The following is a 16,256-nucleotide window of genomic DNA, read 5'->3' as shown; positions in this document are numbered from 1 at the left end:
TCGATTTTATCGATGGTAAGCCCTAAATTCTTCTTCAATTTAATGTTTTTAGCCAATAAAGATCACCAATAATATGGTGATTATAGTCAGTCCCTCCATGTAGGGTTTAGTCAGTTTCCTAATGGTGGGATTTTTAGTATTGTTTGTTTGTTTGATTTTTCGTGTGTGTAGGGATACAAATTCGGAAGATTCGTCTTGCAAATTTGTGGAATTGCGGGTCTGTTGGTTTAGGGGTGCAGATTTAGAAGATTCGTCTTGTAAATTTGCCGATCTTGATGACCAATAAAGTTTTATCACTTTAGCGACTATACATCAATGGAGCTCTGTCAAGAACGATGCAAAGATATCTATAATTATTCAGGAGCAGTTCAGAAGCGATGCCATTAGTTTAGAGGTGTTAAATACTTGTATTGAGAATTTAGATCTCTTAAGGGATGATTGTAAGTGCCGAATGACTATTATTATTTAATAAAATCACCCCTCCCTATTCCATTCAAAAAAAAAAAAAAAATCAACAATAATTTTTTTTTTCTTAATTGTAGTTTTAAATTTTTTTGCCTTATTATTTTATTTTTCTATATGCATTGCATTTGTTTATTCAACATGAGTTGCCTCATTTTTTTTTTATATCACAATTAATTATGGGAAAAAAAATTATTACTACAGTGCGTCGCACGAGCACTAATCTAGTTTTTACTAATAGACAGTTAAAGATATTAATAGTCAAAGTTATGTCTTGACAAATGTGCCAGTCAAAGTAATACATTTAAAAAAAAAATAGAGGGAGTATAAAAAATCGGATAATTATATCTACCCAAATTTCAAACTATATTAGACAAATTAAAGATTTAAAGAAGTGTTAGTGTGTTATTATAAAACAATTGTGAGCTAAGTAGTATCTCTGTTTCATATTAATTGCAGCAAAGGAATTTTTTTGTCTCACAAATAATACTCGTTTGTTGCAATTAATATAAAATGGAGGTAGTAGTTTAGTTAGTTTAAGCTGCATTAAGGGAAATACTCAAGAGTGTAGATGAAATCTCTTATACATCATTACGACATTGTCATTTGTACCTTTCTCGCTATACTAAGAGCACCTTTATTCATGAACATAAGAAAAATTGTTCGTGTTACTATTCACATAAAAAAATACTTTCTCTCTCATATGCATAAACCAAATAAATAATTTCCAACATCCTCCTCTTAACCATGAACCAAAAATAAAATTTTCATGTTACTATTCACCTACCCCACCTCAATTTATCTTTTACTAAAAACTAAGATACATAAATAATTAACAATATATTAATCTCATTTGTTATGTAATTGATTGTTATTACCGTAATTAGTTACGCTTTATTATTAGGAAATTACTACGATTAGCGTTATTTGCGTGCAAAATTAGCTAAAGTTATCGTAATTAACGTTGTTAATTGTCTGCGATTAGCATAATTAATTACTTTGTTAATTTAAATACGGAATACAAATTTGTAATTTTATTAATTGCAAATTTGAAAAAAAACCACCCAAGTGCATTAGACATAACACATACTTAATCGTGGGATTACTTGTGGAGAATTTTGTGGGTGATTAGCTTAGGCGGAGTTTGAACCCAATTTTCTTGATGTATAGGATAATTGGGTGGATTTTGTTGTGGATTTTTTTTTGGGTTTGCGCTTTGTTTGAGGTTTTGGATTATTAAAAGCATAATTAGGAATATTTGGATCCATAATTTGTAATTTTTTGGCTAGTTTTGTGGAAGAATCTAAATTAAGATACAAACTCTTTTTTTTTTTTTTTTTTTTTTTTTTTTTTTAAGAATATGGTTTCAAAAAGAGGTAATTTTTGAGGTTGTCAAAACTATATCAATATGGGTGTCTATTTATAGAAAATGAAAAAATATGATCGTTGGTATTTTTTTTTAAAATAATATGTTAAAAGTTATTAACGTTACAGATCCAACGACATACATGGTGACACGTGGCGCGCTCTGAATGCTGCCAATGTCACCAATTCTCAATTTTTTTTATATGTGAATTTACGTACCTTTTGTGTACAAAAGCACCAAAAGCAAATGGTTTGTCAGACAAATAATTTCTCACGGATGGTTGGCTTTTCCAAATGGTTCATTGTTGTTCATAGCAATGTTCACCAACATTTGATTATTTAAATATTATTTTATATGAACAATAACTCAAACAATTTACTTCATTCATGGTTAAGGGTGCTCTAGAATTACTTACTATACAACAACAAAAAACTTATAAAAAACTAAAAATATTTGCACGGTCTCTTAGAATATATGAAAGTTTGTTGCATTAGAAGAAATATTGTTGATGATGTTGATGTCTGCATTCATACCATCCAAAGCATCTAATGAGAGGAAAACAAACAACAAATAAGCATCTTCCTACAATTCTACTCACCACATAAAAAAGATAGCAACAACTATTCATGGCTGATGCATCTTCATTTAGGCAACCCTTTTCATTATCACTAGCTACTACTATTGTGTTCATTGCCTTCGATACTCAGAGCTTGTCCTAATGGAGTTTCGTTATGTATGAAGAAGTGTAGACAAGGGGCAAGGGCGTAATTTCTCTCGGTGTTTAATCAGTTGAGTGGAATTCCACATCAGCACCCGTTATGCTTTTTGTCGGCCCGTTGGAGATGTATTAGTGTATTTTCTCTCGTATTTCGTAAGTGATGGGTGTATTGTACTCTTTAATCTTGTATTCTACCAAAGGTTGCCTTTCTGCCTCCCACACTTTACTTTTTCTCTCTCTCTGTTTCTCTCACTTACTCTCTCTCTTTCACTTACTCTGTCGCTCTCTCTTCGTTTCTCATTCCTTCCAAGATCCTCACCATTATTGCGTTACTCAATTCCGGTGCTTTTTTGGTGAAGAATTAGGCAATCCTGCACAAAAGGGGCGAGAAGTAAGTACTTAATTTTCTTTGTAACCAAGTTTATGTGTTTAATGGTTTTAATTTATGCGAAGAATTAGGGTTTTGGGTTTAAATGTTGTTTTTGTTACACTGGATTTCCAAGATCTGGGTTTTTTGTTGATTGTTTAAACTCGCGATTTCTGTTAGGGTTTGTATCTAGGTAGGTGGTCAATTTGTGGGTTTAAATTGAAGTTGGGGGTTGAGGGATGTGGGAAAGATGTTGATTTGATTGTTATGTATAGCGAAGTAAGTTAGGGTTCTTGGAAAGAGGATTAATTGAGTTTGGGTTCGTGTAAATGAGACTAATTGAATTAGGGTTTGTGTAAAGCGGATGAATTTAGTGAGGTAAGATGTTGATTTGATTGAAGTTAGGGGTTCAGGAATGTAGGTAAGATGTTCATTTGATTGTTATGTATCGCGAAGTGAGTTAGGGTTCGTGTAAAGAGGATTAATTGAGTTTGGGTTCGTAAATGGGATGAATTGACTAAGGGTTTGTGTAAAGTGGATGAATTTAGTGAGGGTTCGTTTAAAGGTGATGAAATTTATTGAGTTTGGGCCCGTGTAAATAAAATTAATTGACATAGGGTTCGTGTAAAAGGGGATCAATTTAGTGAGGAGGGGATGGGATGAATTGAGTTTGGGTTCAATCAAAGGGGATGATTTAGGCTTTAATTGAAGTTGTGGGGTTTTGGGTTTATTTGTTGACTGCTATAACTTGCGTGGATTTGTTATGGTTTTGCTCTTTAAATCGGAACACCTTAATTTGAAGATGTGCATTTTTTTATGGTTTATTTGTTGTGGGGTTAAGGTTTATTTGATGTTTGAGTTTAATGTTATGGTTTTATGTTGTGGTTCCATGAATATTGTTGTCATGTTTGAATTAACCACAACTATGGCGTTCAAGAAGATTGTTAAAATTATTGTGTTGAATTCTTGTTTCCAATGCGTTAATTCAGTAATCACCCTTATGTAATATCCACATTGCTGGAAAGGTAATATTATATAGGTCAAACTGGCAAATTTCTCTTATTTTAAAGACCTTTTTTTTTATTGTAAAGATGAATTTGAAAGTTGTGGTGTTGGATGGTACAATGCATATTGTTATGATGTGGAATACAGTACAAAGGTTCATGATTTATGATTATGTGGCTTTGGCTGTCTGTGATACATGATTGTTCTTGCCTTGTAAATTAATCCCATTGATTTCTACTATGGTATATTAAAATGAAATGGTGGAAAAGTGTGTTATAGCTAGAATGCCATGCTATGTTAATATCTAATGTTGTGTTTAAGTTTTTGTAACAGTTTGAGATTATGTGTTGTGTTAGTATTCTATATTAATTGAAAAGGAATGTTTATTTGATACAGTAGTTGACAATAACAAAGAAAACAATGAAGAACAAGTCATTTGTGCGGAATTTCTCTTGGAAAAAGATGGGGGGTAAGTGTTAGTATTTAGGTGATTCTTATTTTTATTTGTAGGCTAACTACCTGAGCATATAAGCTTATATCAGAGTGTGATATTTGGTAGGGTTCTTCAAAGACCGCCAGAAGTTCAAAGGTTGGGAAAGGTCAATCTGCCGCCCCTGCTGTTAAGGCAAAGAGCAATCAGAGATTACCTAAACAGAAAATGATTGTTGAGGAAAGTGTTGATGATAAATCTGGTTTTGGTTCTACACAATCGGAGTACAAAGATGATGTTAACTCTAGCTCATGGTCATTAGAGAATATGTTGAAGCAGTATTTTAGGAGTAAGAGTAAGAAAAGGAAGATGGGTGTAGGTTAGGCAAGAGAATCCAAAAGGAGGAAGGTGCCAAAAACTGAGGGACAGAAGGTCTGTAAGAGGGGTGAAGTGTTGAACACCCATTTTGACAATGTTGGGAAGGTATGAATTCTTTCTTGATGTTGTGAATAATTCTGTTAAGCAAGCATCGATCATGTCCTTGTTTAGAGTTAGTTGTGTGTATGGTATGTCATGCATGGGAATGTTTAAGTAAGCTGACTTCACTTTTCCTCTATTTTTGTTACAGCCGCTTAACATTGTTTGTAGAGTAGAATCCTTTTGTGAAGATATTGATAAATTTAAATCAGATGTTCGTCGGACGAACTTGGTGAAAAGGATGGGGATTGGAATTTTGCTGAGTTTGGGTATGAAGAACATTCCTCGCCATTTTTGTTATTGACTGATGACGAGAGTGAGAAGCGATGGGATCCTAACGATTGGGGATGGTGAAGTTTTGCCGTTGGATCCGAACCAAGTGTATTTAATCCTTGGAGTACCAATGGGGAAAAGGCCGATTCCTAGAGGGGTGGACATGGAATGTGTTGAAGAGTCAGAGAAGGTGAATAGGATTGTTAATAGGTATGGTGTTGGGCCGAAGAAGGAGACTATATCTTCGGTGGAAGCTTCAAAAGCCCTTTGTCCAGTTGATAGTTCAAGCAATCTGATGAAGCTTCAGTCGGAGGAGGACAAGGAGGAATTTATGACGACGTTCTTGCTAGTGGCACTTGGGAAGATCCTTTGTACCACCATAAATTCGTCTAACCTCGCGGTATCATTAGTTCATGCTTTGACAGTTGCGACTCAAGCTAATGAGTATGATTGGTGTAGTTTTACATTTGATTGGTTGAAGGATACATCTTTACGTTTTCAAAGGAGGTTTGAGAAAAATGGTTTCAGGTCTGGATGTGGTGGTAGTATTGTTTTCGTTCTTGTAAGTTTTCTTACTTGTGTATTTGATTATATACACAAATAGTCACTCTCAAATAAGTTACTGCTCAATTTAATGTATGTCTTTGGTTTTTGATATTTCAGATCTTCTACTTAGATCATTTGGAGCACATTCCTCTGAAGTGGGGTGTGTTCTTGAGGCTCAAGGTGTGGAGCACAAATCAGGTGAAGGCTGTAGTTTTCAAGGACAGGTTGTCTAAAGATGAAGATGAGTATGGCCGTCTTCTGGTAATTACATTGTGCTATTGTTTGACGCCCTTTCAATCTTTGTTACATGGGAAACAAATAATAAAGTGTAATTTCTTTTTAAATTATTCTTACAGGCCATAGATGTGGCGTATGGTGAGCCACATCCCCTCGTTCCTAGGGACAGAAGAGGTGAAAGTGCAAGTGGGGTGGTAGACAACTCCCGGATGAGTAGCAGCTCTGTTGTTAGTACTTTGGCGGACTAGGTAGTCTTTAATCCTTGTTATGTGTATTTTAAGAGTAAGAGTATTTAACATTAATGATTTTTAACAATGTTGGAATGGTACTAGGTGATGGCTGACCCCTAGGATTGTGTCCCTTATTAAGGGGATTGTGGGAAAGGCTGTAGCAGGTTCTAGCTAGAAGGCAACAGATGTCGTCCGAGAAGTGGGAGCTAAGGAAGGTGATCCAAATATCATTGAATCACCTTGTGTTAAGAGTCTTGGGAAGCTCCAAAGGAGGTGAAGAAAGTCCTGTTAAAAAAGATCTTGCAGAGGATGCTGAGGACCCTGGGGCCAATGGCAAGAATGCGGAGGTTAACAGGGGAGAAGATAAAGTTGATGAAGAAAGTCTTGAGGAAAAAGATATGAATGTTGAGAATGATGGGGCCAACAGGTTCATTGGGGAGGCTGAGCAGGGCGAGGGGTTGAATGTTAAAGATCCTAACCGTGCCATTGTGCAAACACCGAGTAATAAGCGTCTTGTTACTTTTGTCCGGGGTTGGAAGGACCACAAGAATGACAATTAGTAAGTAACAAAGCTTTAGTCTGCTGTTTTGTATTCTAATTATTGCCCATATACTCGTAGCAGTGATTGCGTTGTTGTTGTTTTGCTGTGGTGTTGTAGTCCGTGGCCTTCAATAATTCAATGCAACGACATGGATGCTAAGCAACGGGACTGTTACCGCGTTGTCTGTGGCAGAGCTAGGGTTGGTGATCAGTACATTCGGATGGCTTCTTTGTTGTACACCAAATCTTGGGTGCACGAATATGGTGAAAATGACAAGCGTATTCTTCTGGACCTTACTTATGCCGGAAGTATCTTGAGTTTTTAATCAGTAGTGGTTTATCAATGTTAATTGATAACTTTTTTTTTTCATTGCTTTGGTTAGATGTTTGTTAAAAAAGGGTGACCATAAACATTTGGCTAGGAAGTACGGGAAGACATTCCTTGCCTGTAGTTTGAACCAGATTCGCGCGGTGAGTGATTGTTAGGGAGTTCAGTGTGTCCCTTTAGCCTAAATTTGATCTGCAAGTGGAGTTTAGCAAATTGTCTGATGATATTATTTTGTCAGGTTTTCATGCCTGTAATTGAGGTGGATCAAGAGGAGGGAGAGCATTGGTGGTGTCTTGCTGTTGATTTGAAGGGCAGGCATGTTTGGGTTATTGATTCCTTATATGACCAACCCTTTGATTCACATACAAAAGCTGTGGATGACCTGGTATGGATGTATTTTTATCATAAATTTCTTATTATTCTATTGGGTTACCTACTTATGGTAGGTTCTTTTTTGATGCAGATTAGGGTACTGGATGTCCTTGTTGAGATAAGTGATCCATTGTGGGAGAAGGGCAACATGTGCAACTGGCCTAGGAGAGTGTTTGAGGTTCATCAGAAAGACACGTATGTTTTTAGATTTTTCTTTTGAGTTGTGTTAATTTAATCGGATAGTTGCGGGGTTTGTGTTTGATCCTTGTTGTTGTCTTTATATGTAATTGTTGTTGAATGATGTCTCTGCTCAAACCTTTTTCATTGATTTTTCATATGCCAAATTTATCCTATAAAATTGAATAGTAATTATTTTTTGCATTTTCATAGCAACTCCTGTGGTTTCCTAATGCTTGCATGCATCAAACATTGTGCCCGTAGTTTTAAAATTGCATTTACAGTGGTATGAACTTTGCTTCAAACCAGTATCTAAATGTTTGGTGTATAACTTAAGTCCGTAACGCCTTACAGTCTTCCTTGTGTTTTGTAATCTAAGGATAATGTGTGCCACCTCAGGGTCAATTTGTTCCTACAAGATGCGTATAGTCCCCACAATGATCTCCATGCGAAGCTAGAGGAAATTGTTCCAAAAGATCGAAGGGGTGGGAGGAGGAACAATTCTCAAACAACGATGCAATGGTAACCTTTCAGTTGTTGTGTCACAGTTACTTAGAGGAAAACAGTATTTATGTGTTGTTTTCTCTTGAGGTCTGTGGTATCTCTGGAGATGTTTTGACTATTTCTGAACATCAAAATTTGGGTGTGGGGTTGAACAATTTCATTTTGATTATGCTTTTTTTTAATGCTAGCATGTTTTAGATTAGCATGGTTCTATAACTAAACTGGTAGTGTATGCTTTGCATGGATTAGTAGATATATGCTATGATTAAATCATATGTTTATTAGGAAATGCAGTTTCCTTTACATAAAAATACCTTAATAGCATTACGTAGATAAGACATGGAAATATGAATACACAATAAGATACAAATAGTAGTCTGGTTTAGTAGATTACCACAAACAAAAGAGCAAACTAAAGTTCACGCACTAAATATTTCCACAGCAAACTTAGTGATCAATAAATTGTAACATTGATATTTCTACTTCTTCTTAAAGGCACAATTGATTTCCACTAGTTACCAAAAGTCACTATAATTAGTGTCCCACCCATCAGCTGACTCGTCCCCCGTTTTTATTTCGAACAACTGCTTCACGTAATCTAACTTCCGAACATACTCAATTGGGTAATCACCGTAGTTGAATGGCTTAGCAGTAACTAGATCAAGATGAGCCATCTCGTCCCACCCATTTTCAGCTAGCATTTTGCTTCTGAAGTACATTCTTTGATTTGGATCATTCGCTATCATCTCAATCGGGTCTTCCTGAGAAAAATTCAGCCACTCTAATGTGATCTCATACTTGTCTTTTTCTGTGAAAATGCACTTCCTTCCCAACAGAAGAAGTCCATATTTCTCTCAGTTGGTGCATTTGTATTTTAGGGCATCATCGGCCATGTAATACCAGTCCTCAAGGTGGTCAAACAATTCAAAGAAGCGTTTCAAACACACACAATAATTGGGAAAGTTGTAACACTTGTTCGGCCTTTTCTTCAATTGTCTCAAGTCAAAACTTACACAAATTTTTGAAACGTGAAGCAAAAACCACATAAAACAATAAGCCTCTTTGCGAAAGTGTCTTGGCTTGCCAATACTAAATATTGTCAAGAAAGGGTAGTCCGGGTGAAAGTCAATACCTTTGACAGGATCAAGTTCTCCTCCCCTTGCAATAGTTGCTAGTTGATGGCCCGTCATCATACGTTTGTAATGTATTGGCATGTGGGCATTTCGGATGACATCATTGAGATCGTGGAGACCATTTCTCTTCATCTTTCCTACGAATCGCAAGAGCCTCTTCCTCTTCTTCTCAGCGCGGCTGTTAGCTGCACCCCATATAAAATACGTGTTAGTATCAGCATTACAAGATTAAAGACTTATTTGCAAACAAAATTTTACCTTTGTTCCCCATTAGCTTCCTAAACAGCTGAAAACTCAAGTAATGTCACTAAATATTGTTATCCTACCACTGCATATATATATAAAAGATGGATGGGGATGTAATTGTTATCAATGCAGCTAAACCTACCCTATGTTTGTATAATTAATCAAAATGATATTTTGGAGGATAATTGTTACATGCTTTGTCTTACATTTCTGTCCTTTAATTCAGCCAAAATTAATGGAGCTTGCCTAGAGCCAAACGCTGAAGAGCATCTTCTTGCCAGTTCAAATGTCTTTTCATCAAACTGGAAACACCAATTATACAATAAATGCTTCCAACTGTATTTTATTTTACATTAGTGTGTACGTTTAAAAATGAAGATATCAATACTAGTCAGATTTGAAGGGCTTTTTTTCAAAGTAGGAGTGTTTTTGTCTAAATTATTTTCCTTAAAAAAAAAAAAAAAAAAAAAAAAAAAAAAAACCTAATGACTGATCTCAAAAAAATTGGTGCTTCATATAACTACTTGTCACAATTACATGGTGCTGCCTCAATACATATCTCATTTCTCCTTTTTTCTTTTTTGTCTTCATATAATAACTTGTACCATTAAGTCCTCTTTCCTCTCTTTTGTTAGAGGTTCCACACCCTATAATATGTGTGTCAATAGTAGATTTCATTGTTTCAATCCATCTAAAAAGTATATTAGTAGGGTATCACTGTAACTCTGGTTTTCAGATTTTATGGGACTTTTTTTAATTGCTAGTTTGTTTTTGAAAATAAATTTGCTTCAAACCAATGACTATTTCCTACACTTACATAAATTGATCACTTACTTGCTTGGGTGAAATAAATTGTTGCTTGCCTTTCTTCAAAAAAGTAAAAAAAATTTAATTGTTCCCCCAACTACTTTTTTTACAGATAATACAAGGGGCAACCTCAAAACAAATCTCAAATCTTTTTCTTTGTCTTTAGTATGTTACAAGTACACTTAGTTTCTCTAATATCCTTTTCTTTAGTATATTTCAAGTACAATAAGTTTCCTTGTCTACTTTTTTTTTTCAAAAAAGGGTCCTTTCCTAGAATGTGTGTGTCAAATGTAGGCTTTACTTGTTCAACCCAGATAAACAGTATGTCAGTAGGGTTTACTTGTTGCTAAAAGATTTTATCAGATATGCTGGGCTGTTTTTCTCATTACCAAGGACAGTTTAAATTTTTCTGAATTGTGGTAGCTTAAAGGTCAGTCCCAAAAATCAATATTTTAGTAGCTGAATTTACCTCTCCAAACAAAGATCATTGCCTTTTCATTTCTCATCTTAAAAAAACTTAACTTCAGTCTCAAAAAAACTTAACTTCAATCTTCTTCAAAATGTCAAACAACCGCGACCTATCTCCACCACCCCAATAACCCAGTGCTCCCTTATACAGTGTCAGGGGAGTAACCATGCAACCACACCTAACCTCACCTATCTTCTACTTTAGTCCTTTCATTGCAACCTTTGAACCAGAGCTCAATTTCAATAACACTCCTTACTACGCCAACCATATAGACTTCTCCCAGATGCGAGACCTTATCCCGGTTAAGGAGCTTCGCGACCAGTTGTTTGAATCCCTTGATTATCGCACCACTACTTTCATTCGTAAAAGTGTGATGGAGGTAGGAGACAATGATGCTCGGCCGGCTTACTACCCACTCATCTCTGATCTGGAAGGGTACATGAGGAAAGGTGTGGGTGCCTTTGTCAAGTGGGTTTGTAAAAAAGGTAGAGGTGAGGATGAAACCTTTGTTCCTGCCGAACTTGTTCCAATATTTGATTTGAAGCCAAATGTGAGAATTGAGTTGCTTCCCTTGTTTACCCTCCCCCTTCAAGAGAGACACCTATTCTTTTCCCACAAAAGTGCATACATTCATGTGATGGAGGTGCATGATGAGATGAAGATGGTGAATGTTAATGTCTACGCTTGCATATTTGAAAAAAGCAAGGTGAGGCACCACCGTGTGTCTATCTATGGTTCCAAGACCAACGCTTTGCCACAAACTCCAAATTTCCCCATTGGGTCTGTTGTGGTTGTTTGGAATGCTCGTCGTGTTCATCGACCATGCTTCAAGGAGACATTCACAAAGTTGTTCAATGCCTACACACCAGACGTTGTCATAGTCACTGAGGCTTGGGTTGATAATTCGATACTATACCACATAACTGAGCAGCTCAGTGGCATTTATGAAGTGGATGCATTTGGAACCTACAATGGCTACAGTGGTGTTCTAATTTGGGCCAAACAAGATGTGTACCCATGGGTGAATCAGAGGGGCAAGCATGGCTATGGTCACCAGCTCGGGGTTGCCATTGAGGTAAATTCTGGTCTTGATAAATTGATTAAATTTTTTCTTTTTTAACCATAAATCTTCCAATTGTCTTTATTTCATTCTACTGCTTGTTTGATATGGCCTTAGAATTTAATTAATTTTTCTAGTGTTCTACTTCTTAAGACTAGTCTTGTAATTTGTTTAAAGTATACTTGTGTAGGGAATTTTTCAAACTCAACCTTTTGAGCCCCACTGTGATCATCCTTTTAAGCATGGTGGCGTCCAAAGGGAAGGAAGCTAGAAATAAAAGAGTCGCCAACAATTTTTAGGAACTTGTAAATCGTTCACGGGTGTGAAGGTTACACCCCATTCACAATCACGGAGATCGCTAACTCCATAGTGGTCTGGAACCATGACTGGATATTCAGGGATGATGGTACGAATCCAACCTAAAAGAGATTGAATCCGCCCTAAATCGGCCTCTACTTAATTCTTATGATTTCATGTGCGCTTTCCGATCAACATACATACATAAATTTAACCTTAAACCTGTTTAATCTACATTGGTTGATTACTAATGCACAAATAAATCTATTATTGGCGATCACTTGAATTAAAATCATATTAGCCTAAATCAAATTATCAATTATCTTATTAGGCGTGATTTCAAGTACAAATTCCCTTTAAACTTGCAAGAAGGGGCATGATCAAGCAATAACAATCAAGCAACATAATAATTGACACAACAATCATCATCATAATAAAAAATCATCAAAACATGATTAGTAGCAAGATCCTAGGCATGATACTAAACGGATTAATAACAAATCCTAGCATGTCCCTAAAAATCATAATCAAAGCTTTAACCTAAACATGATACTAGAAATCAACATGATATTAGAAATATTAATTAACACCCTAAAAATGATATTAGGAATCAAAAAGACATCCTAACATGATACTAGGAATCAAAATCAACATCCTAAGCATGATACTAGGAATTAAAAGAATAATTAAGTAATCAAATTACTTACTTTGATGCCTCGTATCTCTTTCTATCAAAACAATACACACGTTAGTAAACTTCAATAAAGATTAAATCAAATAAATCAAATAAGAATTTAAATGTAGATTAGGGACCAAACCCAAAACTATCAACCTTTCACGTCGAGGTCGAAGGCAACTTCGATGTTGGCTAGGAGTATTCGAAGCTCGTGATGGAGGTATGGTGTTTGATTAGAGGAAAGTATCAAGGATGTGTATTAGGACGTGTTTAGGCTAGGCTAGAAACCAAGAAAGAAGAGAGAGAGAAAAGCTTTAGCTTAGAGAGAGGATTAGATGATGATTGTTGGTGATTCAAAACTGGGTGAAACGACCTCTATTTAATAAGAAAAAAGAGGGTCGAAGGATCAGAAAAGAGTCAAAATCCAAATCAAAGTAAAACAGGTTCTATCGCGGCACGACAGGTCCATCACGGCGCGACGGCTTTGGCGGCGGGATGATCTTGCAATTTTACGTTTTTTGTTTTTACCATAACTTTTGATCCAAAAATTGGAAAAAGATAAATGATATATCGTTGGACATCTCTTAAAGTCTACTTTTCAACCTAATTAAAATCAGATTGATATCATTTTTAGAATAAAAGATATGATCAAAATAGTGGAACAGTGTCAGTTTTGGATATAGTTTGGTATTTCATTCATATCTTTTACGTTATAGCTCGCAATTGGGATTATGATATATCATTGGAAAGATAATTTCAAGGGCTATCCAACCATTAAAGATTTGGATAAAACTATGAGGAAAAAATTCAATTTTGACCGGGATTAGGACTTATTAAAAAAGAGATGTTTTATTCAACATCGAATTCTTTAATCTTTATCTTTTGGGGAAAGGATAAATTAGAACCTTCTAGAGGATTCTAGAAGCTCCTAATGAATCCTAATTTTTTTAGGATTTGGATTAATGTATTGGACCCTCACATGATCATTCGGTCGTAGGTAAGGTGGACATAGGTTCGGTTTGTGCTTGGTTTAGTATTTTGGCCATAACTTATTCGTTTTGAGTCAGATTTGGGCTTCTAATATATCGTTGCAAAGATATTTTCAATCCCCATCCAACTACACAATAATTGGACCAGTATAATGGACCAAAAATATACTGCTTTCGATGTTTTTATGAAGAGGATACGAAATGAATGATTTTCAAAGACACGAAATGAATGATTTTGGGTTTAAAGGCACGAAATGAATGATTTTGAATTAAAACATTTAAGAAAAGACTAGAAATGGTTGAGGCTAAAGGGAATTCATGAGACTCTTCAACTCTTTCTCCTAACTCAATAATCAAAGACGTGAAAGGTACTCATCATTGAGTTTGGTTTTTGGGGAGACACAATTAGGTGTCTACAACTTGTTACCAATATGTTTTTTTTTAATTGTTGTGTATATTTAACAGCTATCTAACCAAGCTGGTGCTAAATACCGTACCAAGTTTTTGCCATCTTATTCCACTTATTATTCGGACTAGGACAATTCCGAAGGTGCATCAGCGAAGTTTTAAGCTATTTGCAGTGGAGTTGAAGATTGCAGTGGACGGGTTTATCATTCGGCTTAGTATTGATTAATTTCAAGGATTTCCAATTAATATGTCATGGATTTTATTAGTGTGACAAATATTATTTGTGTTTAAGTAGTTAAAACTTTAGACTTAGTAGTGGCATGTATTGCTTAATTTCAAGGATTTCCAATTAATTTTATTGTTATGTTGTTTGGTTTATTTCTGGTTTTAAAAAGATTTCCAGATTAGAATTATAAGCAACACTATTAGGAAAATAAGGACTGAACGTAATTCTTCCAATCACCACCAATTTAAACTCATTACATTAAGACTAGAAGTTCCATACATTTAACACTAGAGGTTACATTACACTTTATTTATAATTAAATCAGCATTCGAATCCGATTTCTACCTTAAAACCTTAAGACCCACCATACGACCTAAAGAGATTTCAACCCTTAACGTAGAATACAAATAAAATTAAAGCAACAATCATGGCTATCTTGATATACTTTGTAACAGTTATCTCAATTGTATCTAACCTTTGCCAGATAATTCCTACCCGGAGGGTGTTCTGATGAGATCTTCTTCTCTAGCCCACTGCCAAAAGTTACAGGTTTTGCACTTGTAGTATGGCCTTCTAGGATTGGTTTCCGATAGAGAAATCCAAAATTCCGCTACGGTGTTGCCGCCACAGTTACACCTTTTCCCAGCCACCCAAATAATATGAGTCCGAATTGTGAAAATGGCTCCCCCTAACATTTGATCCCCTAGTTGTCGAGGTTAAAGACATGATTGACTTATGGCGAGATGATTTGTAATGGAGTTGTTGTGGGAAGAGGGTAGCCCCTGTTTAGCTTCTTATAAAGAGAATGGAAAGGGTGTTATTTTGTTGGGGGGAAATAAATTGGACATTTCGCGCCTTTTCATTATCGTGAAACCTTTAGTGTTTTGTATGGTCCAGTTTGGCACTTGGCCCATATATTTACGAGGGATGGCAGCTTCTCCACTAAGTCTGCCTACACTTTGCTCGTCCGTCTCTCGATGGAGAATATCGTTAGTCAGCCTACTTCGGACACTTAGTGGAAAAAGTTGTGGGGAATGCCTATTCTTCCGAAACTGAAAATTTTCTGTTGGAAAATTCTCCATAATGCCTTACCTCTCTTAGCTTACTTTTGCTTGCGAGGTGTTCCGATCAATCCCAGTTGTGTTTTTTGTAGGGAAGCTCCTGAATCGACTTCTCATCTCTTTCGGGATTGTTCCTTTATTCGACATCTTCTTACTTGCAGGTCTTCGTCGTGGGATGGTCCTTCCGTTTTTGGGAAACCTTTTGAGTTGTGGTTCTCGGATTTAATTATGGAATTCAGTCATCTTAAACAATGGAGGGATTTACGCTCCTTTTTATGCCTCTTATGGGCTATTTGGCTGCCGCGAAACCAATTCATTTTCAGGCATGCGCTGTATTCTCCTGCCACCATTTTTGCTATCGCGGATGAGTGGGTTTCTCGTGGTGATCAAGCTGGTCTGTTCTCTCTTCAGCTCCTTTCTAATCAGTAGAGACGGGTCAGGATCAGTGGCGGACTGGGCCTTGTGCCTGGTGGGTCAAATGACTCACCAGGGCCCAAAAAAAATTTTAAGTTTTTTTTTTTTAAAAAAAAAAAAAAAAAAAAAAATCTAACTTCCCGACACTTCCTCAAGCCCTAGCCCACTGCCTCCTCAGCTGCTCTTCCCTCTTCGCCTCTTGACTTCCTCTTCGCTTCATCTTCACCAGACTGCCTCCACCCAGCCACCCTCCAGTCGCCTGCTCTGCCTCTGCTGCTTGCCTGCTTGATGCTTTCCTGCTCCGTCTCCGTGGTCACTGCTCTTCGCCTCTTCGCAATCGCTTCGACGCAATTGCTAATTCACTAGTAAGTTGATTTCTAATTTTTATTTTTAATTTCTTATCTTCAATTTAATTCAGTCTAATTAGTTAATTTTATT

At 36.2% G+C, this 16,256-nt stretch overlaps 2 protein-coding genes across 5 annotated transcripts; both read left to right on the top strand.

Moving 5' to 3' along the window:
* The first annotated feature begins 2,637 nt into the window (after positions 1 to 2,637).
* Positions 2,638 to 5,314, top strand: LOC110704452. 3 transcript variants are annotated; one of them, XR_002507953.1, is made up of 4 exons: positions 2,650 to 2,937; positions 4,318 to 4,387; positions 4,478 to 4,831; positions 4,977 to 5,314. XR_002507953.1 is itself a non-coding variant. In XM_021882238.1 (3 exons), the coding sequence occupies exons 1-2, from the start codon at positions 2,707 to 2,709 to the stop codon at positions 4,730 to 4,732; spliced, it is 486 nt and encodes a 161-aa protein (XP_021737930.1). In that variant the 5' UTR covers positions 2,638 to 2,706; the 3' UTR covers positions 4,733 to 4,831; positions 4,977 to 5,314. The 3 variants fall into 3 exon arrangements, 1 of the variants encoding a protein (XP_021737930.1); XR_002507952.1 differs by having other exon boundaries at positions 2,651 to 2,937; positions 4,315 to 4,387; XM_021882238.1 differs by lacking the exon at positions 4,318 to 4,387 and having other exon boundaries at positions 2,638 to 2,937.
* Positions 5,315 to 6,214: 900 nt separating this feature from the next.
* Positions 6,215 to 8,352, top strand: LOC110704451. 2 transcript variants are annotated; one of them, XR_002507951.1, is made up of 6 exons: positions 6,215 to 6,670; positions 6,770 to 6,915; positions 7,035 to 7,122; positions 7,218 to 7,364; positions 7,443 to 7,546; positions 7,928 to 8,350. XR_002507951.1 is itself a non-coding variant. In XM_021882237.1 (6 exons), exons 1-3 carry the CDS (start codon positions 6,297 to 6,299, stop codon positions 7,043 to 7,045), a joined length of 546 nt encoding a protein of 181 aa, XP_021737929.1. In that variant the 5' UTR covers positions 6,215 to 6,296; the 3' UTR covers positions 7,046 to 7,122; positions 7,218 to 7,364; positions 7,443 to 7,546; positions 7,928 to 8,352. The 2 variants fall into 2 exon arrangements, 1 of the variants encoding a protein (XP_021737929.1); XM_021882237.1 differs by having other exon boundaries at positions 6,770 to 6,930; positions 7,928 to 8,352.
* The last annotated feature ends 7,904 nt before the right edge of the window (positions 8,353 to 16,256 follow it).

Source organism: Chenopodium quinoa, unplaced genomic scaffold, assembly GCF_001683475.1.
Source record: "Chenopodium quinoa cultivar QQ74 unplaced genomic scaffold, ASM168347v1, whole genome shotgun sequence".
NCBI lineage: Eukaryota > Viridiplantae > Streptophyta > Magnoliopsida > Caryophyllales > Amaranthaceae > Chenopodium > Chenopodium quinoa.
The sequence above is the reverse complement of the archived record's forward strand: the minus strand, read 5'-3'. Positions and strand labels throughout refer to the sequence as shown.

What these genes read in the sequence shown, in the direction of transcription:
- LOC110704452 (XM_021882238.1), top strand. Translation starts at nt 2,707, where the DNA reads ATGGGTGTATTGTACTCTTTAATCTTGTATTCTACCAAAGGTTGCCTT. An exon ending in CTGCACAAAAGGGGCGAGAA is followed by an intron (nt 2,938 to 4,477) that starts GTAAGTACTTAA and finishes GATATTTGGTAG; the next exon opens with GGTTCTTCAAAGACCGCCAG.
- LOC110704451 (XM_021882237.1), top strand. Translation starts at nt 6,297, where the DNA reads ATGTCGTCCGAGAAGTGGGAGCTAAGGAAGGTGATCCAAATATCATTG. An exon ending in GACCACAAGAATGACAATTA is followed by an intron (nt 6,671 to 6,769) that starts GTAAGTAACAAA and finishes GTGGTGTTGTAG; the next exon opens with TCCGTGGCCTTCAATAATTC.